Source organism: Pogonomyrmex barbatus, unplaced genomic scaffold (genome assembly GCF_055798465.1).
Source record: "Pogonomyrmex barbatus isolate J1 unplaced genomic scaffold, ASM5579846v1 scaffold17, whole genome shotgun sequence".
In the NCBI taxonomy this organism is placed as follows: Eukaryota; Metazoa; Arthropoda; class Insecta; order Hymenoptera; family Formicidae; genus Pogonomyrmex; species Pogonomyrmex barbatus.
The window spans coordinates 3,379,230-3,402,956 of NW_028297113.1; the positions used below are offsets into that span (position 1 = coordinate 3,379,230).

General features: G+C 40.9%; 2 protein-coding genes, 1 long non-coding RNA gene and 2 other non-coding genes across 18 annotated transcripts in view; 2 read left to right on the top strand and 3 right to left on the bottom strand.

Annotated features, from left to right (window-relative positions):
• The window catches only part of LOC105431172 (cytospin-A), a 46,315-nt gene extending 31,643 nt beyond the window's left edge, over positions 1 to 14,672 (bottom strand). For 3 of the 7 annotated variants that reach the window (XM_089074401.1, XM_089074397.1, XM_011645201.3), the window contains exon 1: positions 14,505 to 14,672. In XM_089074401.1, coding sequence (XP_088930527.1) covers positions 14,505 to 14,657 — 153 coding nt within the window. In that variant the 5' untranslated portion in view covers positions 14,658 to 14,672. Of the gene's footprint in view, positions 1 to 1,040; positions 1,277 to 4,811; positions 5,105 to 5,141; positions 5,276 to 6,055; positions 6,254 to 14,504 lie in introns of those variants that run through there. The other 4 variants (XM_089074399.1, XM_089074398.1, XM_089074396.1 and 1 more) reach the window with 4 other exon arrangements.
• Positions 7,756 to 19,586, top strand: LOC105431173 (uncharacterized). 8 transcript variants are annotated; one of them, XM_089074409.1, is made up of 8 exons: positions 7,964 to 8,404; positions 8,742 to 9,575; positions 10,711 to 10,789; positions 11,114 to 11,538; positions 12,370 to 12,703; positions 15,410 to 15,997; positions 16,833 to 17,982; positions 18,069 to 18,366. In XM_089074409.1, exons 4-8 carry the CDS (start codon positions 11,144 to 11,146, stop codon positions 18,215 to 18,217), a joined length of 2,616 nt encoding a protein of 871 aa, XP_088930535.1. In that variant the 5' UTR covers positions 7,964 to 8,404; positions 8,742 to 9,575; positions 10,711 to 10,789; positions 11,114 to 11,143; the 3' UTR covers positions 18,218 to 18,366. The 8 variants fall into 8 exon arrangements, with proteins under 8 accessions (XP_088930533.1, XP_088930532.1, XP_088930535.1 ...); XM_089074402.1 differs by having other exon boundaries at positions 16,833 to 19,586; XM_025219338.2 differs by having other exon boundaries at positions 9,408 to 9,575; positions 16,833 to 19,586.
• Positions 19,587 to 19,744: 158 nt separating this feature from the next.
• Positions 19,745 to 19,817, top strand: TRNAK-CUU (transfer RNA lysine (anticodon CUU)). Its single transcript has one exon. It is a non-coding gene; the product is annotated as a tRNA-Lys (tRNA).
• A 1-nt stretch (position 19,818) lies between these two features.
• On the bottom strand, positions 19,819 to 20,959 carry LOC148937077 (uncharacterized). The gene is made up of 2 exons (XR_016138707.1): positions 20,674 to 20,959; positions 19,819 to 20,599 (listed from the first exon to the last, which is right to left on the bottom strand). It is a non-coding gene; the product is annotated as an uncharacterized LOC148937077 (long non-coding RNA).
• On the bottom strand, positions 19,974 to 20,045 carry TRNAM-CAU (transfer RNA methionine (anticodon CAU)). Its single transcript has one exon. It is a non-coding gene; the product is annotated as a tRNA-Met (tRNA).
• Positions 20,960 to 23,727: the final 2,768 nt, after the last annotated feature.

A 23,727-nucleotide genomic window follows, 5' to 3' on the forward strand; every position in this document is an offset into this window, starting at 1 on the left:
AAATTTCCGTGTAATAATTAAATAAATTTATCACGTTAATCATATATATATATATATATATATATATATATATATATATATATTAAAATAAAATATATTTCATCTTCATATTTCTCTGTGTGTGATTATATGGAAAATAAGATCTCTTACCAAGATTTTTACAACATAATAATAACCACTTTCGATTCTCTCCGATTTTCCTCGGAAAATTTATGCGTACAAGACACCCCGTATACACGCTGGCTATTTAGTGGCGACTGCGTCGCGTGTTTCTTTCGTGCGCGGGAATTGAAATTCCTGCGGGACGGATCATTGGCTCCCGATATGATCCATTCTCGTGATCGTGATAAAAGTCGATGAGACGAGACGACGTCGCGCGTGCAGCAAGCGCGAAAGTGTACGAGAGAGATATATCGGCTTTGCGCGATGCGCCGCGGCACGATAACGGGACGGAGCCGGGCATATTTTCGTGTTTTGTGCGGATATTTACAACGTTGTTGCACGCAACGCGCGCTTCACGGTCGTTTGCGGTACACCGAGACGGTACGTCAGAATTATTCTAACTGCGATGTCGTTCGACTTTATGTCGCCGGGGGAGGGGGGGGGGAGAGCCGACGAACGCGCGAAACATATCGACGTCCTCGCGACGCTTCAGGGCGAGTACGTTTTGCAAAAAATATGTTTTTATTCTTCATCATCACAATTGTCATTCATCTGTTTAATAATTATTATGTGGAAAGAAAATCAATGGGAAACATTAGACGCTGCTGCTGTGAAAATCCAAAGATTTTTAAGAATCCAAGGAGAAAATTGAAGAAGCCTCTAGAATTTCAAGTTGCTATAACGCAAAGATCTATCTTGAGAGTCCAAATGTTCAAAAGAATCGGAAATGTTCATCCGAAGAAAGATCCAAATATATATATATATATATATATCCTAGCGTTTTAATGGGTTCAACGGTCCAAGGCAATTGCCTTGGATACTATTACTATGCATTATGCACGCGTATGTGCGTGCGTGTGTATTAAGCAATCACATACCAATTTCTCTCCGAAGGCGCGCTAAAAAGGCAATCCCGCGTTCCATCGAGCGAGATCGCCGGAGATGCATCGGAGATGATCGTTATTGCTCGCGTTATCGGCGACGCGGCGAGTCGTCGTCATCGTCATCATCATCATCATCATCGTCATCGTCGTCGTCCTCGTCGCGCTGTCGCCGTTCGATGTTTCTCGCCTCTAGCCGCAGGGTGTGGCGGCGATTGGTCTTTTGCCTACAACTTTGCCGGCAACAGCGGCGAGCAAATGCAATGGCAATGCGAGACGCGTGTTACGCTGGTTTCACATCGCGCGAATACGCACGCGAGGAAAACGATCTCTTCAATTTTTCCTAATTTATCCGAATACATCCGAATATATTCAATTTATATTTCTTTTTTTTTTGAAACGTAAAAGAATAATTGCGAAAAATAAATATATACCCCCAAGCATATTAATAGTTAACTCTTTTCTATATATCTATCTTTTCCTTGATCTTTTTGACGAAAAAATTTTAACAAACTTTATCTCAAAAATCGCACTTCCTCCTAAAGTAGATAATATATATTTAATATCTTTCACATCTCCGTCGAGCTTCCATTTATCTCGCGCGTTTTTTTATATCCGACATTTTCCGACAGGCAGCGTGGAGACAGCCTTAGAATCGCGCGGCCTACGCGCGCGAAACGAACGCGAGAAGCCGCGCTTCTCGCTTCTCTCGTTCGAGCGGATCGCCAACCTTTATCGTCTACCTTCGACAGTGATCGCGTTCGCTCGACTGCTCGCGAAATTGGCTCGCGCGGACAGGTGCGCGCGCGTTTATTAACGCGACACGTCGCTGGATTTCGCTTTCCGCGGAGAGACGCGCCGCCGTCCCGCGAGGTCGCCGTCGAACCGGGACGGGAATCGTCACGGGACGAATCGGCGCGAGTGCACCGGGCACGTGTCGAGATGACGATGACACGTGACGGTGCGAGTTCGACCCGCGGCGACGATCTCGCTCCAGATCGCGTGACTATGTATGGCCGAGTACGGCCGATGTAACAACGAAAACAACGAAAACAACGATCGCGACGATGTAAAAGTCAATTTAAATTGTACGTTCGAAAAGAGCGGAATTAATTGTAACATGATCTCCAACCTTCTGATGTATGTAGCTGTTAATTTAATAACGGATCCATTAAAGTGTAAACGATTTTTATTTTTTTAAAATAGTTTGATTTTTGATTGAATTTTTAAAATAGTTTGATTATACTTTTTTATTTGATATTTGTTGTGTGCGTCACTATGGAAGACAAAACGTAAGCGTTAAGTGCTGTATTTCTAAGTTAAACCGCGTGTGTGTTCGATTAACGGGTTTGTCGAGTTGCACGCGAGATTGAATTTAAACACGCTTTGTTTCGAAACAAATGAAGCTCTAACGTTTGCTTTCTCGTTATCATAATGTTACTTTAGTACCGTTATGTGCATTCTGAAGAAAATCATAAGGCGAATGACGAAGCTATCCGAGAGTAATCGTGACGTTTTTTCCAAAATTTAATGTCTTTTTAATCTATACCGATCAATTATTTGCATAAAACTAAATCATTATTAAAGCCCTAATTAAAAAAACAAACACACACATACATATGACATTCTAGATCCAAGCCAGTTATCCTTTACCTTCATGCTTCTTATATCACATTTACATATTTATGTACTTTCTATTCACCATATTTTGTATCGTATTAAAAACTTCTCATTCCACAAATTTTTCAAAAAGCCTTACGTGATCGTTAAAGATCTTAACGTTCGAATATTCACGTCGCTGTCATTGATCTTAATTACGTCAGCGGGATCGCGGAAGCTCTGCTTCTACTCGATACTTCGCCGTATCTCAGACGGGTTCTATTTACATCCCTCCACGGAAACTGAGACAATCCGAACACCGCCACGTCGAAATCTCGCTTCTGACTGGAAATACTTGGGGGGGGGGGAGGAGGGGATCGTCGCGCGCGTCGTCGGCATGCGAATCGCGGAAACCGACGTGAGCGGAATCGCGAGGGGCGCACCTGCACATAGGTGGTGTCCGATTTTCGTCCTCCACGGCGCCGTCCCGTTCGAAGGAGCGAGGTCGAAGATCGGCGAACGTGCGATCCGCGGAAATGATCGATTTTCTCGCGAGGCGGAGACGCATCCGATTCGGCAGTTTAATACAAACTGACCGCGTCCCATGCCATTCCATTCCGCTACCGTTCCTTTCGGTCTTATTCCACGAGTGACCTCTCTCTCCCTCCCTCTCTCTCTCTCTCTCTCTCCCCCCCTCTCTCTCTCTTTCTCGATGTGATTCCCTCCTCCCGACTTGGGTCCTTCTCGCCTATCTCCATCACTTAGACTCTCATCGTGTCGCTACACCTGATCTCTATCGCCACGGTGCGTCGCACTGGCAATTAGTTCATTAAGATAACGCGCATCTCGAAACCAACGGAAAGGAAGGGACACTTACCCAACTGGGCGGATAAAGTATCACGGAGCAGAAACAAATCGACATACCGTCGAACTACTACTACGCAGAAAAAGAGTTAATCTTAAATCAAGACTATATATTCTCATATACAAGCAGAATGTTATAATCTTTTTAGAAAAATTTTAATCTTGATTTGATTGAATTTATATGGTTGCAAATATAGATATTTTTATATATAAGAAAAAGTCTTATAATTTTCATACAGAAGATCTTCATATAATCTTGAAGCAAGCAAAAGTAATACTTGCAAATCAAAGAATAAAATTTAAAAGATTAAAAATTTTTAATTAAGATTATAATATTTTTGTTTATGTATAATAAGAATACTATTCTTGATTTTTAAAATTAATTTTTTTTCTGTATGCTAAGTTATATCTTGTTAAAGACGAGATGTTCTCATATATAACGTCTAATACAATTATTTTAATCTAATTTTCTACGGAAAAAATAATTTCACTAAAATATCTAAAAATTTAAATACAAATCTGAAAATAATTTTGTTAGGCCATCGAAATATTTATGTAGCACGTTCAAAGTGATTGCTAGAATTACAAATACAGTATCATCATGTTTAAGCATTCTATCATTATTTTGACAGTCCAATAAAATTATTTTCAAATCTATACTTGGCCAAATTTTTAGGTACTTAAATAAAGCTGTTCTTTCCGTAAAAAAAATCTAGAAATAATGTCTAGAAATAAATGTCTAGATCTTCAATACAAAAGACCTTCAATACAGCTTTAGGCACAATCAATAATGCGCAATATTAAATTATGCAATAATATCGATTGTCTAGAAGCCGTTTAACTTTTTTCTAAATATATATTCACAAATCTAATTTTATAAAAATCTGATTCTTCTTCAAATATATATTCATATATCTAAATTTATATCTTTGTACATTTATTTCTCATATAACATATCAAAATGTTATATGTTATTAAATTCATCTTCCTTAAGACACATTTCTGTCAAGTTATACCCGCATTCCACTAAATTGTAATATAGTGTTCCAAGAGCGACGCTTTCATCATCGTTGCCCTTCGAGATGACCGATGATGCATCGTTTAATCGACGCTAATGAAGATTACGAGAAGTCGCTGTCTTTAAACGGAATTCAGAATCAGTTTTTCAGAAATTTTATTCAACGTCAAATCTCTCTAGTCCTAGGTACAAAATTTCAAGTAAGTCTCGAATTCTTAAAACAAGATGATAAAACTTTGAATTATCATCGAATTATTATCATCTTACTATCAAAAAAAATAACTCACTCGTGTCAGAAATCCTGACATTTTTTTTTTTTTTTTATATTCAAGGCAAACTGTTTCTTCGCACAAACCGAATCGCCACTACATTCTTCGCGGAATATTTCGCGGAATTTTTTAATCCGGCTGTCGCTGACCTTGGTCTACGCCAAGTGGGTGACCTTCTGACCTAATCGTCGCTAATTTCATTTGCTAGAAACCTGCCGTCACGGCTGCGAAATCGCGCCTCGTCGCGCGTCCGCTCGCTCGCTTGCGTTTTTTTTTTTACGCGCCGCAGCATCGGAAAGCTCGCCCGCCTATCTGTCGCGCTCCAAATACCTGTTCGGCTCTACCCACCTGCCGTGATTATGGCTCGTGGCGTCCCACGTAAATCTAGCCGGGGCCCGCGACGGGGGAACCTCGCGCTACCGTCGTGAGAATCCATTTTTCCGCCCGTTGCACTCTCCTTCCGGCTGTCCTCGATCAGAACCCTGTATCGAGCATACAAGAAATTGCAGCCTGCTTCTTTTCTCCTATCGTCTATTTTCCGGGATCGCCGAACGACGGACAGCGGGTCTTCCCCCCCCCCCTCATTACACCTCGAGCGACTTGAAAACCTTTTCATTAACAGTAGGAGGATGCAAAAACATGCAGCACGACGAGGAAGAAACATGAATAGAAGAAAAGTGAATGTAACATGTTGTCATTAATGCATGTTCTCTTATACATTATATTAATAATAATTCGATAGTTTCTTTTTAAAAAAGACTTTTAAGTCGCGTATGAGTGGTAAAGAGAGAGATCCTGAGACATTCTTTAAAAATTCCTCGATACCAAGGCCGGTTACGACGTATTACGACTTTGATAAAACGATTGAATGCAATCTTTTATTGCACGATAACATTATTCCGAATATCACTCTGACTGTTGTTTGAACTATTAAGCGTATTACAAAAAAAAAAAAAAAATCAAACCGAACCTTTTAATTCTCGTAACCTTGTAATAACAATTTATAAAAACAATCCTCGTTACTATAAAACAACTTTGTAATCAAAAATCGCACGTTCTCCAATTGAGAAAAATCGACCGTTACGTCGACGCGAAGGACAAATCCGGAATTCATACGCCGCGTGAAAGATGAATAAACCGAAAGGCTGCACGAGAACTAAATGACAGCACCGATATCGCTGTCTCGTTAACGATCCCGGCGGAGAGATATCTCGATCGATACGATACGATCGTTGCGGACCATCGATTTCGCGTGTACTCACGGAGCTGCTCGCGCGACGCCACGGAGATGCTGTTGATCATCGCAGAGCGGATCGTGGATCGTTTCGTGGTGCTCGTTTTGTAACGGCGATCGTGTCGGTGGTAGCGAACGAGCGAGTGAACGAACGAGCGAGCGAGCGAGCGAGCGAACGCGGAACTGCATGCGTCGCGAACGACAGCCCGCACAAGACTGCCGACCCCCCGATGACGACGCATCGTCTTTGGCATTCGGCTTGGATGGGCAAAGTAGACGGATGGATGGATGGATAGATGGATCGATGGATAGACGCTGCGAGGCGTTTGAAACGCGTGGGCGCGATTTTTGCGCTTTTAATCACGTCGAGTATCTCGTCGCGTTCGATTAAGCTCCACGAGATACTCCCCCCTCTCTCCCCTCTTTTTCTCGAAATTGACAGATGCCCCCCCAGATCTATCGTCAGATAAAGAAAAGTATCGCGCGAAATCTTGCGATATGACATTGATTTTTTTTTCGTTTTTTCTTCGGTACTTTTTTATTCGGTGTTCGATCGTGCCAATTTTATTGTCTCTCTAACATATGCTCGATTACATTTGATAAGATTAATTGCGATTGCGGAGCTCAAGTAGTTTTCCTGCCAAGAATTTTCATGAAAATCTCTGATGCAATATTTGATTTTTGTTTTTCTTTTCGATCTCTTCGACTGTCATCTTTCGTGATAAATTAATTGCGCGCTAATGGCGCGTAAATGAAAAACGTGCGTGAAACAAATGTTCGTTCGTTCGTCAATTACCGATCTTCCCAAAGTGCAATTAGAACACGCTCCGCGTGTTGTATGATGTAATGCGCATTTCTGGCCCTGACATTGCATAACGAAACGCATTAAATGCGTATCGTGATACGCAAGTAGCGCGATCCACCGATGCACGAAGGATAATAACACACATAGTGCTACACATTGTCGTGTCATCGTAATTACGATGCAGTCACGTGTCTATTAACATGCTACATATAATATGCTTTTTAATGCGATACGGCTGTAGACAGAGTCGACAGCATAAGAAAATAATTGATCTACTCTCCGCTCATAACTAATTCATGATTATTTACGCCCGAAGAATCAAATCGCTCGACTGAACTTGCTCTATCTAGAATATCCAAGAAACCACCTCAATGAGTTATAACAGTAAATTTTTCTGTCAGTTAATAATTAATTTCTCTTTAATTTCAAATTTAAAATGTCAATACAACAATTGAATCGTAAAATCTTCACGTTCGTCCAAGACAAAAAGCATCCTTCGTATCGTAAAGTTTTTAATTTCAAGATTTCAAGATTAAGATATATAAATATAATGTGGAAAATGTTTCCCGGAGGGAAAATCGATTGCAACACGCTCGACGAATATAATACCGCAAGTTCAAGTCCACTGCCGCCGCTAGATTCCGTGCCTTCATAAATTTTCTCTCTTCCGCTTTGCCAAAGAGAGAGCATTGCCAACTCCGCTCCGAAATATTAGAAAAGTATGCTTCACTTCGGAGAGATCGAGTCCGGTGAAAATTCGTCTACCTTTATCGTGTATTCGGTGTAGCAGGATCTACGATACGCGGAAAAAATTGGAGCGAGGAGGGAGGAGGGAGGAGGGGGGGGGAGAGAGTAGACGTCAAGGGAGACAACAAACGGAGTACGTTTTGAAATACGGTATACACTTCGTTACGCTAGCTTCGTTGTGCATCGCGTACGTGCGTCGTGCCGTAAATGCAGTCGAAGAGGAACCGAGACGGAAGCGGAGGGAAGAGGAGAGGAGACGACCGAGGGAGACGAGGAGGGCCCCGATGTCGTCGTCAGCAACGAACGCGCCGCGAAAGAGACCTTGACGGCCCGAAGAGCGCTACCATTTTCGCGGGGCGTAGTTGCGAATTGACACAGGTGTGGACCGATCGTGCAGTGCCATAAGCCACGCGGGGGAATCTGCGAGTGTACACGGTGCGAGTACAGGGTGCGGCGCGAAAGGGCGTTTTCAGGGACGTTTTCACACCGGATGAAAGAAAAGGCCGAAGGTGCGGGCAGAATTTCGATATGGTCGCAGAATCGATCTCGCGTTTGTGGGAAAAATTCTAATCCGATTTGATCGCGACGGCGATACGCAGAGATGTTTCATTGCAAAATGTTGAACCGCTTTATTATCAAATATCTGATGCAAAATGCTTAGATATGATGTCCTTTATATCACAAAAGGTTTTCTTCTATTCTGAATTTATTTTTAGAATTGTGTATGATAACATAATAATCTTTAGAAGTGTTGATTATCCAAAGTTCTTCGATCAGCACAGTTCAATTGACGATAATTGACGGAAGTGATTATCATTATTAAAGGTAAAGACAACGCACAGTCACATTTGACATTAAAACATTTTAAATTATTAAAAAAAAGGTAGATCATTTTTTTTTTTAATAAAATTTGTACTTTAAATAAAATTTTTATTTTTTATGTAAATATGTATATTCTTTTATATGAATCTTGGATACATGGATACATAGAGAAATATTCAGGCGAATGTGGATGTCTCCTTTTTCCCATCGGACCTCACGAACAAAAATTCACTGTCAGCCATCCCCACTCGATCACATTGCGAATTATGCGTCATTCTGTATCACGCGTCTAGTTTTATGCCAAACTAGAGTGCGCCGTGCTAAAGATAGGTCGTTGCAGGCAGGAATCGGTGTGCATCCACTACCGGCGCAGGGAACAAGGGCGACCTTGGCCTTACGAGCTTATATAATGAGGAAGCGACCGATTTGCTAGCTCAGTCGTTTCGACCTATAAACGCGACGCGCGAGCTGATCGTAATCTGCCAGACAGAATGCATTTTCGAATGCATTTCTCCTTCTCTCGTCTCATCAATTTTTATATCCATTCCGACGCGAAACGTTATTAAAACGCTTTCCGTGCCTTTTACACGGAGGACAAATCACGTCCGATGCGTTAAAACGTACACGCATTTTCCACAACGACGCAAAAGCATTTGTTTTTTTTTTTTTTTTTTTTTTTGCTCAAACGCAATATGTAATTAGAACAATCTTCCGCGCGGGTTCAAGCCGGCTAAGTTAAAAACGCTCGCGTGCGTTTTTTCCCGCGGGATTAATTTTTTTTTTTTTATCTCCTCGCGATCCGGAGGTCGCTCCACGACATTGGAAAACTTCCACGAGGTCGTTACTGAAAATGCGAGCGACGCCGATCGCGCGAGATGGTAACGCGATCGGAAAAGTATAAGTCCCATTAAAGGAGCGCGCGCGCCGCGCCGACTGATCGACTAGCCGTGGCGGCCGCGGTGGGGATCTCTCACCGCCGTGGAAAATCAACGTCTCTTCTTGGCAGAAACGAAGTAGCCCGTGGGTGGCGGCGGCACGACAGAGATCGCGAGGCTCTTCCGCTTTTTTGACAGATGCGAGCGTCAGTGCTGCGCGACGCCTCGCAGTGCCCATCGAGCGAGGGAGTTTGAGCACTGTTTACGACGTTATTTACGACAACGTATACTCGTTCGCGGTGAGTCTAAACGCGATTACGAAGAACTCGACCTATATATCGACATCTTGCAAATTCTGCGACCATTAGCGAATACCTTCTAAAAAAAATTTGTTACTTTTTACCGAAAAAAAGTTGGATTTTGCGAGGACACGAATTAGAAAGTCGGTTTTGAACTCAAAAAATTTCTAGAAACAGTAGAATGTTCTTATTAATTAAGATAAAATAGTATAAGTGCATGGCACTTTATTTTTCTGGACAAGTCTCTCTTTAAGGACTATATGCGAGTGTAAAAATTGTATTTCATAATTTTTATTATGACCTATGATAATATTGAATAATTATAACAAATGTTTAAATATATATATATATATATATATATATATATATATATAAAAGACGGATTCGGCTTATAGGGATAGACTTAATGGTTTCGCATTGAGTACGCGTGTGTTAAAAGGCAAACTTAATGCGACCTTGATTTTCTTTATTATGGTCACGCTTACGAGATCACATCTGCTGTGCAGACTAAGCCCATTAGACATGCAAAAAGTTATTTGACTCTTTTAAGTCTAATCTACAATGACATAACATAAAGCTATAAGGCTGTATAAGGCGTGGTTGTAAAAATTTATTTAAATAAATTATTTAATATTTCTTATGCTTAACAATCTTACGTAACAGTTATGCAGCACAGTTATACTGTATTGTTAAGCATAAGAAATGAAAATAATTCATTTAAGCCTTATGTTATGTCATTGTAGACTAGGCTTTAGTTTGTTCGATGCAAACGAAGTTACGTCAAGCTCGCCGAACAAAATATATCCAGCTCCGCGGAAAGCATCATAAAGTGTGCGTATCGTAATTGTTTTGTAACGACATGACTGAGCATCAAACGCAGCGAAATTTCGACGGACCGAAAATTTGGCATTAGCCACGTGCACTTAATGCATCAACACTTTAGGTCCGCGTTTATTCTTTGACCGTGAGATCATCGTCGAAACTCGTCATAATTGGTGCAATGCGCAAGTAAATTTATCGTGCGATTATTTATTGACCGTTCGAACATTATTTCACGCGATTCTTTAAGAAGAGATGTTATTCCTTGCGTATTTCAAATATAACAAGCCATTAATCTGTCTCGCATGTTTCCTAGGGTTGAAGCAATTCCAACGAGTCACAAAGTGAGTGGGCGAGATTCGCAAGAGACGCAATATCAATTACGGAATTTCCAGGTAGAGGGGCATGTTCATACATTTGAATATCATTTATACACTTTGCTTTAAATATTAAATATTCCTATACTACTACAAATAATATAATAATAATTATAGTAGCTGTAGCTTTGTGACATTATTAAACAGCCCTCTAAAAGCTTAAATTCTGAAAACTGAATAACTTTCATGCGCATAATTGCGTACGTTTGATTTAAATATCGATCAGCGTTTTACGTTTTTCTTATTTATTTTACTATACCCCTTTACATGATATAATTTTTTTCTGGCGATTTTGAAAATAATGCCATGATATCATATTATTAAAGGCGTCTCCTCTTTCAGCGACCCACTGGCACCGCGACACGAGGAAGGATGGTCAATTCGATATTGCTGCTTTGGGCGTTGGTCGGCCTAATTGGCCGAGTGCACGGCAAATGCAGCTTAGCACCGATCGCCGACAACGAGCGGTCGATCGCCTACGCGTGCATCCACAGCGACCTGGGCGACCTCGACGGGCTGTCCGGCGAGACCGAGTGGATCGAGTTCTCGGTGTCGCGCTTCCACGCGATCCCCGACGACGCGTTCCGCCGATTCCCGAATCTACGCCGTCTGTCCTTTTACAATTGTCACGTGAGCGTGATCGAGCCCGCGGCATTTCGCGGCCTGCATCGGCTCGACTGGCTCATTTTTCACGGCACGAGGATCCACGCGGTGCGGGCCGCGTGGTTCCGCCATATACCGAATCTCAGGCGACTGATCCTGAACAGGTATCCATCCTCTCTTTCTATTCCACGATTCGAGCTTACAATTCTAAACCTGACAAAATTATGGCAAAAAAATTCAATTCTGTTCGAATAAAAAAAAAACGTGAAGAGAATATACCGGTATTTGAAAATATGAAGGAAAAACTATTTTTTTTTTTTTTCGTTCCGCGGAAGTGTATTGTTCACAAAAGCTAATAACGACGCAGGAGTAATTTTATTATTATTATAATCAGAAATTATCAATCAGAAATCTTTTTTCTTTTTTTTTTGCTCATGATAATCGGCGTCATGTTTATGACTCATATTAAATATCGTCAGCTTCGCGTTGTTATATTTATCAAATTCGAGGACATCGAGGCCACGTGCAGCGGCTTATGTAAAGCGCCCGTTATACATTCGGTAATGTCGATGACCCAGTTATTCGTTGCACCATTACGACCGTGATATCATCCGGTGGCCGAATATCGGATGATTAGAAACTAATCGCGCGATTAATAAAGATCAAGAATTAAGTTTAGCGCCTGCGTCAAAGAGCCCGCTTCGAATTAAACGTTAACAGAATCTCTCGGAGGCATAATCCCACGTTCTATAAAAACAACATTCCACTTTTTTAATTGTCGGAATCTTTAATGTCCTTCTCGTCGATCCTTCAATGATCTTGAATTCCAGAGTTGGAGAAAATTCTAAAACCCTTGAGCTTTTTAAGTCTCGAGGCCGAATGGAACTTTAGTATCCTTGCATTCCTTTTTCAGTTTTAGAAAACTGGGAAATTCTAAGAATCAGAGTACGTGCTTACGCATGGTGTATAAAGCACGCTCGCGTTTCTTCCTGCAGTTGCGGCCTGGTGTACGTCGAGCCCGATGTTTTTCGCATGTTACCGCGAGTGGAGACCCTGGACTTGCGCGACAATGACCTCGATTGTCTGTCGGTGGAGGAGTTGTCCCAGCTGACGGCGCTCAGGACCGTGCGCATCGACGGCAACCCGTGGTTGTGCGACTGTCGGCTGAGAATGGAGAGGTTCTTCCGCGAGAGGAGGATCGTCCAGGAGATAGAGTGCAGGATTCGACCGAGGATCTGCACCGTCCACCGAAATCCGCAGTGCATGACGCAGATTGAAATCCCGCTCCCACCGCCGATGATCACCATCGAGTCGATAAGCAATCTCGAGGTAAAACAGTTACTTACACAAAGGAGGTTTTCTTTTTATCGAGAAACACGATGATAATTCGTGCCAACGTTGTGCAGTGTTCATTCGCGCGAAATACCTCACAAAAAGATCTTACAAAGATAAGAAATGTACGCCAAGTACATTAAGTGTATCCATTAAAAGTTATGCAACGTTAAAGAAATCGTTATTATTGAACTCAATTGTTCAATAATGAAATCAAATTTCAGCCAAGTACACGGAAAGAACAATTTTGCTGTAGAATCTAAAGATTTGACCAGTAAAGACGTTTTAGAGACGTGAAAAATAATTTTATTAGACTATAAGTAGATTTAAATATAATAATAATAATATTGTAAAATTTTTCTAATAATTTGCATGTTCTATATACTTGCTTTGATAGTTCTGAAAATTTTTCAGATCTGTACATATCCAGCAAAACTTTTCTTTTTGCTGATAAATCTCTCATAAATTTTTTATATTTAGAAAATTATTTAACTATTAGAAACAATAACAAAAAGATAATGCAAATTTCATTTTAATTTTAATTTTTCACAAACTTTTACGTCGCAATCTTATTCGCAAATTTCGCAAATACTCTATATAATTCAATTTTGCTTCAATTCTTCTAATTCGAATCGAATATTAGGAATATAAAATGCAGTGCGTGCAAGAGGTGTCAAAGATAAATATTTATTTCTGAATATATTCGTTTCACACGGACGATCTCGGAGTAAGCCGCATCCAGCATCCGATATACCGACAGTAAGGCAATACGGTTCAAGTCGGGCTGCGTTGTTTTCGAGATATCGCGTTTCAGGGAGCCGAACCGCGCTCTCGGGATAAAGTTGAAACGCTTCGATAATAACATAATCGCGTGTCTAATTATATCGTACAATTTGTCTCGCAAGCATTTTATCGCTGTGATTTCTATCGCCTAAAAAGCCAGCCTTATCTCGCTCAGGTGACACGGGAGAAAGTCGAAATTTAATGCTAACGTTCGCGAATGGTAGCTAATTAAGAATGTAATTGCGCGTCTAACGACTGTGCAACATCATTGTTCTCGATGTTTTTATCTCCTAACAGTCATATATATATATATATAAAAGAAAGTCGGGTTCATAATTTTAACATTAACGCGAGATGTGTAAATGGATGTAAATTATCATTCACATTGTATTAGAAACAATGAAAACCGTTGTTGAACGCGAAAAAGTTGGGCTTTCATCAAAATTATATTGTTTATATAAATTTAGTGAGAATTATATACCTGGATTTTCCTTCCTTTTATTGATCGGCCAATTTGTTCAATTTAATACAAATTGCCATTGCAAAAATCCCATATATTTGTTGCATCTCGGAATCTTTGAGAAAATCTTAAGTCAAAAAAGTCAACAATGCTTTCTCGTTTTAGGATAATTATTTTTGAGTCAGACACATTGCATTTAAATATCAATATTTTATTATTTTTATTTCATATTCCAACAATTTTAATATCGAAATATCTAAATGCAATGCGTCTAATTTGAGAGCAACCATCTTCAAGCGAGAAGGCATTATTGACGCCTACGTATCAAGTTTTATAAAAATAAATAAAAATTCACGCTTGGTACAATAATATAAAAAATCCAATATTCACCTCAAGAGAGAAAGACAATAATAGTTTCACACAAAGGTCTCGTAATGTTGAAACCAAGTACATTAGCTGACAGCTAATTTTTATTCGCTCTTGTTTTTGTTATTTGTAAACGGAAAATGTTATATACAAACGTCCCCAAATCCATAAACATCTAAATAAGCTTACCTTATCGGAGGACGATACTCCGTTCGGAGCAGAAGCGCGAGAAATCTTCGAGAGTCTCGCGACAACCCCATCGTTGTCTCCCTTCGACGGATCTTTCCGAGTAATGGCGACGCGCGATTTCACTTCGCGAGTGCCGAAAATCGGCCGCGACATGTAAACGATGGACACACGCACTGGACACACGCGCGAATGTTGGAAAACGTTTGTTGTCACACACGGTTTCGCCGCTTCGGTGAAAATCGCGCGCGACATATGGCGGATGCGCGCGTCACGTGACCCGCGCGACACGATTGTCCGTGGACGACCGCTTCCTTCCGCCACGGGGAAGGAAGAGGGTGAAGAGGCGGTTACCGGATGACACGCGATTCTCTCGTGATCAACGAACGTCGCTCGTCGAGACGTATCCGACACCGCGAAATCGCCGATGTGAAAACACGAAAACCCGAAGTCTATTCCGACCGGCGGCACGACCGAACCGGACAACCGTTCGAGCAAAACTCGCGCGAGCCGGGTCACGTGGTCGCCGGGGCTGCTGCTCTGATTGGTTCACCGTGGGATCGACGAAAAATCGCGCGTGATACGCGAGCCACGTAGAAAACAAAGGTTACGGCGATTGTTATCGCCAATCCCGTTGATTAGCTCCGTTCGATGGTCGATGATAATCGTGTCCGGGGAATCCGCTCGGGAATCCGTAAGAGAAGAAATGAAGCTCGTATCCCGACGATAGTCACGGTCGATATTCGCAAAAATTCGCCGATACAAACGATCGACAGGAAGCCTCCGCAAACTGCGGAGATGCGACCGACGCGATCAACAGCGATCGACGAGAGCGAGTGCGATCACCTCTCTATCGCAATCGCGATCGCAAATCCCAGATATCTTATCTCGTTCGTTCTCTCGCGCAGGAACGTCGCGGCAACCGCTTCCAGGCGAGCGCGCTGACGTCGCTGGACCGCCTGCCGGACAGGACGACGTGGATCGAGATCTCGGGGCTGTGGATCGACCGTTTGCCCGCGTACACCTTCTTTCGTTTCGGCAACAGCCTGCGCAGCCTGGATCTGCGCGATTGTTCGATCGGCGCGATCGAGCCGGGCGCGTTCGCCGGTCTGCATCAGCTGCAACGACTCACGCTCGTCGGCAACCGGCTGCCCGCGGTCGCCGCCCATTGGTTCGGTGATCTCGTCGCGCTCCGCCAATTGGTGCTCGCGCGCAACGGCATCGAGCGCATCGAGCCTGGCGCGCTGCGTCCGCTCGCCGGCACCTTGCGCCATCTGGATCTGCGATATAACCAGTTGCGTTGCCTGCCGTTGGACGAGTTGACGCACCTGAAACACCTCGAACGAATCGACATTGTAGGTAATCCGTGGTACTGCGATTGTCGCAGGGATCTACAGAGACACTTGACGAACAGCAATATTGGCTTCGAGATTACCGATCGCTGTTACGAGAGGAATGAAATTATCGAACCGACCGATGGATGGCAGTACCCGCATGTAAGTTGGCGCCTTGAAGAAAATTTTTAAGACGATACTCGTAATAAGTTTTTATATAATTTTGAAACGGTAATAAACAATGTTTTAAGATGTTAATACAGTTTAGGCTGATCGGGCTTATTTTTTACTGCTACACTGGATTATTAAAATTTTATGACGTTATAGATGAATAATGAAACTATTTTATATGTAAATTTAATCTCAGAAATCTTTTAACTTATCGTACTTTTGAATGATTAGGTAATAATCATATTTGAATTTCATGGAAATTTATTTTGTATTTATATATTTTTTTTCTGATAAGATCAGGAATTAATTCTTCGGTAAAAAGAACTTTGATATTTAAGAGAAATAAAAAGACAATTTTATTTCATTTTATATGACTTTTGCAGACATTTTTATTCTTTTATAAATTTTTAAAGCATTACTCAAATCAGAAAGAAAAATATTTGAAAAATTGATACAGCAGAAACATTTTTTGAGAAATATTTCAGAAATGTTTCACTAATGAAATTGAAACATGTCAAATATGTTTGAAATCTTACAGAAAGATAATTGAAAGATTTATAATCTTTCTAAAATATTATTTCAAGCGCAAGAATCGCGAACATTTTGCTGTGGCACAATTATAAAATATTTTGCAATGTTTATTAGATATTTTAATTTCATCAGATAAAACATTTTTAAGATATATCTGAAATGTTTTTATGATTTTGAAACTGTTTTAAAAGAAATTTTGCAACAATTGCAATTTATCTTTACAATTTATATTGTATGAGAATAATTTTAGAGTTCATTGTGTTATGGATAATACTGTATCTTAATTTCTTTTTAGACTAATCTAACGACCCCCATTATTGGTCATATATACTGGACCTCTTTTGAAGATATTTTAAAGGAGAAGAATATTACCGTGGTAAGACCAGTTATTGAAGTTCCTACGCAAAGACCACAGGTTCATAGAGGTACCTGCGTGCGAGACAGAACTCAATCGTCACGGGAAGTATTCACCTGCAGCGGCATCACCTCGATCAAAGAGCTGGATGTCTTACCTCGCACAGCTCATACCATTCGCATCGTCCTCTCGAACTTGAAGACAATCCCGAGACATGCGTTCGCTCGCTTCGACGGCTGGCTATCCAAGCTGGAATTACGCGACTCTGGTATCGAGACGATTGAGTACCGCGCCTTCGTCGACCTGTACAATTTGGAATATCTGTCGCTGCATAGCAACCAACTGAAAACAGTGACATCCGAGTCGCTGGAGGGTCTTACGAATCTGCGACACCTGGACCTCTCGCGCAATCACATTTACCGGATTCCCAATGAGTTGTTCAATACGGTGCCGCGGCTGTACAGCCTTGATGTTTCTGAAAATTACATGAATTGCTTCGGCGTGGAGTACATGGAACGCAAGCTGCAGCATCTGTACTCTCTTAAGATAGCGGGCAATCCGTGGAGTTGCCTATGCGGAACCAAGCTGGCCAAATTCCTGGATTCCCGTAGAATACCGTATAATCGCGAGTCTCTGTTCGACGTGAACGACGATTGTTACGTCACCGCGTTTCCATCGACACCTCCCACAACGGGGGTGGCAATCACCTCGATGACCACCACGACGGAGCCACCTTCGATAGGCTTCCACAACGAGACCATCGAGGGTTCCTGCTTCAAAATTCCCGAATCCACGGAACCGCGGTATCGCTGCATCGGTGGCAATCTATTGTTGCTGAAAAACATACCACGTGACGCTGTTTACATCGAATTCTACGAGGGTCATTTGCCCCATCTCCCGGCTAACTCTCTCTACAGTTTTCCAAAGTTACAGGAACTCGTGATTAGGAACTGCGGTCTGAGAACGATTTCGGCTGGCGCTTTTAGAGGTCTGGACTCTTTGGAGCGGCTCACCATTCAGGATAATCCGTTAACGTCGATCGAAACGGACTGGTTCAATATAGAGCGTCTCGAGCGATTGGATTTGCGCGGTAATTCGATCCACTACATTGCATCGGGCGCTTTCCGTCATCTGCACAGACTGGTTTATTTGAATCTCGAGGGTAACGATTTGCAGTGCATCTTCACAAGCGACCTTCAGGATATGCCAAACCTGCACATTGTCGAGTTTGCCGGCAACCCGCTAAAGTGGCGTTGCCGCATGGATCTGGAGCAATTTCTCGAGACGCAAAAGATCAAGTTCGTCAAGGTGGAGAACTCGTGTGAGGGAAAGAAAATCATAAGGAACCTTTTATATGAGAATCGGACCGTCGAGCCTCTAGAATGTCCCCCAGGCTGTTCGACGGCGAGCAAAATCGAGCAAGGCAAGAGTTTGTTTATAGCATTTCTTGCATTATTCTTTGCAATACAGTTGCATTAATCGTTCGGCAAGCAAGAATAAAAATTGCGAGGTCAAAGTTAAGATACTTAAAAAGTAAGATAATTTTTGAAGTTTATTCTTTATTGATTATGATTAAGAATCACGCGTTTGGATATTAAATAACAAATATATACAAATCAGTAAAATAGTAATTGATAATTATTATTAATTGATTTTTATAACCATGAGGTTCCAGAAGCAAAGTTACTTTTGCGTGATAGTAGACGAGGACAGGATTGGTATTGTTAATGTTGTCATTTAATGTGTTCATATCGTAAAAACGCTTATAAACTAATGAACGTATATATTTATTTTTGCGAATGCAAATATATTTAAACTTAAGCCCTTTGGAGTTTTAATAACGCTTTTCGATCTCTAATTATTTTGTTAGAGTGCTTAGGTTGTTAGTACCTGTTCGTCGCACGTAGCACAAAACGTCATCGTTATATCAGATACATCGCGATGAAAATACAATCCCAAATACCGGTAAAATTTATACAAAAGACTTATAACAACTTCGATTAAATGCTGATTAGCTTAATACAATCAGTAGAATTGTTTGAGGCAAAATTTCTAAATACATATTAAATTGCTAGTCTGGTCTTCTTTCTATGTATTATTATGTAATAATTCTATTAATTATTTTAACAAAATGATACAAATATTTCTTGATAAATTGTTCACCGATTTAAGTAAAATTGGTTGAAACAAAAATTTTTTATCAATGTAGATTAATTTTAATCTCGACTTAATTTACTTTTTTCTTTTTTTAATTTTAAGTATTAATGGAAATAGGTATATTTATATAATTTATTATCTTATTTTATTAAATAAAAAGTATTAATAATTCTATTTATATTATTAAAATAATCTATATATTATTCTATGAATTAATTAACAATTAAGTTAAGCAGTGTTTGATTGATCACCCTTACTGCCAGCAGGGACCATCAATGAGCAATCGTCTTTGACAAACAATATTACACTGCACAAAGAATATTGCGTTGTACGATATAAACATATTTATCAACGACAGTAAACTTATTCACGTGCCATAAAGATCTGTATTAGTGCGACGCTAAAGTACTTCTTGTGTTCATTTTAATATTAAAAAAAGGATTGTATATAATATAATATATTTACTGTTAGAATTGTAATGAGCTATTTGCTACTAAGATGCAACGAGTCTCAATAAAAATTTATTTTACGCAACAATTATTCGCAATTATACTTTCGTTGTATTTTCTTCACTTTAATAATGTATTTTTATTTATAATTATTTATATTAACATTACACTATTAGAAATTACAAATATTGATTATTACTATTTAACTGCCTTAATATTTATATTAAAGAACACCTTACACAAGTAGCCCGGCTAGCTCAGTCGGTAGAGCATGAGACTCTTAATCTCAGGGTCGTGGGTTCGAGCCCCACGTTGGGCGGTTATTTTTTTTTATTATTATTTTATAATGTTAACATTATACACATAAAATTTATCAATTATACATATAATATTTAAAATAAAAATTATATTAAATAAATAATTTTCGAATAATATACATAAAAAAAGGTATTCCTGGAAGTAAAAATTATACCTGTAGCAGAACGTGGTTTCGATCCACGGACCTCTGGGTTATGGGCCCAGCACGCTTCCACTGCGCCACTCTGCTTTGGTGGGAGCGATTTTTATAAATTCTTAATAAGAAATTAAACTAAATTTTTATAAATATACAACTATACAACTATATATATATATATATATATATAACAATTTAATTATGATTTGTTCCCTAACTCCAATAATTTATTTAACTTATTACATGATATTTTTTATACATTAATTGTTAGTATTATTTTATACATATATCTTAAGAATATACTTGAGAAATGTGCCGTTATAAAATTATTATTTGCTGTCAAAGAAACTCGGAAAAAAAACTTTTCGAGTCATTTATTTTTAAAGGTTCTAGAAGGTTGAATATGATATATTCTAAAAATTAAAAGAAGAAGATTTTACATATAACAAGGCATAAAATGAAATGTATTAAAAAATAAGATGCAGATTAATAACTTGTAGAAAATGACGTCAAACTGATTACGACATGCCTGTGACATATGTATGCGATAATAAGTTAAATAATAAGAAATTTCTAGATGTCTCGATTCTTATTTAAAAACAGCAGTTCATTGTTTGTTGCACGTAGAAGGGCATGGTTGTTCCATTCTGTAGCGAGGACAATCACCACTTGAAAAGCGACCGTCGTTAAAGTGAAATTTCAGCTAAATGAGCAATCCTACCAATATAAGTCACCAGTCTCATGACTCAGTCTCAGACCCGTGAAGCAGCGAGGTTCAACACGATTCAACAAGCACGAGCCTGCACGGTCTAATCGACGCCTGGGGAATGCCCGGTACCGGATGCCACGTGTGTCGTGTATTGTCCGTCCGATGGACAATCGATAAAAAGACGCTAACGCAATCGCGAAGGCCGCGCGAGCTTAACGCACGCACGTCGGAGGCATCCGTGGCTCTTTGCAATGCGTGCAACGTCATGAGAAATGTTAACGACATGCGATCAACAAGAATTTTTACGATTAACTTGTAACACTCGTGCAGCGTTTTTTATCGTATCTGTCACTTTATCAAAAGAATAGAAAAGTATGCGTGTGTCGAACTTTTGACATGCTAAAGTGTTTACATTACAATTACATTTAATTTATTATAAAATATTATGTTATTATTTTGACAATATTAATAATTTATTATAATTAAATATGTTTCATTATTAATTGCATTGCAATTTATTAGACACAATACAATATTTTTTTTATAAGTTTGTCTGTTTAATTCGTGTAATGTATTTAATCTCATCATTTTGTAGATAATTAAAAATAGCTATTTTAAATTATATAATAAATTCTCGGTTTTTTTAATTAAAGTATGATACAATTAAAATACATCTTTTGAAATATAACTTTTTGTAATTTTTTAAAATTAAGATAATTGTACAGTTGAAATACATTTTTTAGATATGATTTTTTTAAATTAAAATAATTGTATCATTGAAATAACATTAAATCACATTGATATCAGTTTATCTTTTTTTTTAAAAGAGGTACATTTTTATAGATTTTCAATATAGAAAAGTACATCTGTCTATTGTCACAAAACGACGAAGACTTCTCGCTTATTCGTTGAAAATTGAATTCAGCGAAATTTTATGATATATTCATATTATGATATATTCACATATTCGCAATTTCGTAATTTTTCGAGCAACATCCAGTTTCGCGCCTTACATAAACCTTCGAATCCTCTTGACCAATGAGAGACTGAACTAAACAATTGAAAATTATCCGTTTATTATTTACAAAACGGACAAATCCAATATGGATAGATCGTGCAATCGCATATTTTACTTCTCGTGGAGAGATTAATTGAATTTGAAGAGCGTTAAAAAAGATACGAAGAAGCGCAAATAAGATGTCACGATGTTGATACAATTCGCAGTTTATGATATAACATGTGGACGCTTATAGAAAATAAATAACGCATTAGTGGCCCTTTCCTTCTATCTTAGTCAATAAAATAGAGATGGCGCTGGCAGTGTCGTTCGATACGCTCGTAACAGGAAACTGGACGGCAGACCTGCGGATTATCGATTTGCGATTGGGAATAATCGCGAATTCATCGCGGAAGTAGTCTTCAAAATGTTTCCTTTCGACGGACGTTTCATTCCCATTCTCGTTTCCGGATCCTCACCCCCCTACCTACGCTACGATCAACCTAATTCGCCGCGTGACTCGCAGCTTTGATTTACGTAGTGCGGACCAACAGTCGTTTCTCGCCGTGCGAGCAACGGCGGCCATCTTTTCCGAGAGGATGATGCAATCGATGACACATTTCATCGCGTCACCGTTCGATTTTACGAACGTGCGGACGCATTTTCCGGAAGTCCATCGGCCCGCCTCGACGGATCGAAGTCTGAAAGCCCTGCAGGAACGACGGCCGCGTCTCCCTCGAGAACGTCGCCGTCATTCCGCGGACTTTAATCCGCGGGTCGGGCGAAAGTCGCCAGCTGGTGAGAGCTATTTTGAACGGCGCGATGCGACGTTGCCACGTCGCCGCTCGTCGCCGTTCGTCGGCGATCGAACAAGTTCAAACACGTGCCCTCTCGTGTTTTGCTCGCTCGGCGAGTAGATAACCGCCTGTGCGCGCGGCTCGCCGCAAAACGACGGCGTTCAGCACTTTTCATCCGAGCCGCGCGCGCGGCACGCTCTCGCCGCTTTTAGGCTTTTTACGTCGCGCCAACGGGGTCGCCGTTTCGCCGAGATCTCAATCCGCTCCCTCCGCCGGACGACCGCGAAGAGATCATTGCGAACGGGAAGGACGTGGGATTAAACCGCGTGAAACTAGGCGGATATCCGAGAGCCCGGTCGAGAAGACCTGAGACTCGGAATTTCGACGCGAGGAGTCCGCCGGAAAAAAATATCTAATGGAAGACTCGGCGGGTTTTCACGTGACGGGACGGACGGGGCTTCCGATCGATTTTAAAATCACGGCGAGCGCGCCTCTGGACAATTTTTCTATAGGCACGTCATCCTTCGCGGACAAACAATCAGTCGTCCGAGCTGGACAAGAAATCAGGTTGCTCACTCGCGGCGCAACAAGAAAGAGGGAGAACGAGAGAGCGAGACGGAGAGAGGAAAGGAGACGGAACGATCGAGAGAAAGGAAGTGCGGCAACGTGGCGCGACTGCGTGAGCGGAGATGCGCGGCATGAATATAGCAACGGAGTTTGACGGGCCAGCGCGCTGACGGGGTATGGCGGGAAAGAGGAACGAGCGTCCGGCTAGACGGGGGGGAGAGGGGGATAGTGGCGGGAACGCGAGCGAGCGACCGCTCACGGGGAAGGGACACGGAAAAGTTTCCGTAGCGGGGTGGGGATGCGGCCGGAGAAGTGGTGCGCTCGGGGAACGGCAGGGAGAGGAAAGGGGAATGCGCCGCCGGCTGGTCGCGACCAAGGTAACGTGTGTGTTACTTGAGTAAGCTGTCCTTTGGGAATTTCGTAAAATGTTCAGCTGTCCATCTGTCCGTCCGTCCGTCTGTCCGTCTTTCTAGTAGCTCCCTGTTTGAGCAAGTGGCGCGCTAATGTGCCCGTGTCCGATTCTTAATCTTAAACACAACTCGCGCTTCGATCGACTCGAGAAGTCGGCTCGATTGCCGCGCGTTTGTGACGTATCTTTCTTTACATAGGGGAAAAAAATCACATGGGGAAAAGAAAAGGGAAATAAACGTAAGAGAAGTGTACGAGCTGGAGAAACGGATCTCTAGTTTGTCGTCGGTCTACATA

Excerpts from the sequence above, each read along its gene's own strand:
- LOC105431173 (XM_089074407.1), top strand. The coding sequence starts at position 11,144 with ATGGTCAATTCGATATTGCTGCTTTGGGCGTTGGTCGGCCTAATTGGC. Across the intron at positions 12,704-15,409 it reads AGTCGATAAGCAATCTCGAG|GAACGTCGCGGCAACCGCTT; the intron begins GTAAAACAGTTA and ends TCTCTCGCGCAG. Across the intron at positions 15,998-16,832 it reads ATGGATGGCAGTACCCGCAT|ACTAATCTAACGACCCCCAT; the intron begins GTAAGTTGGCGC and ends ATTTCTTTTTAG.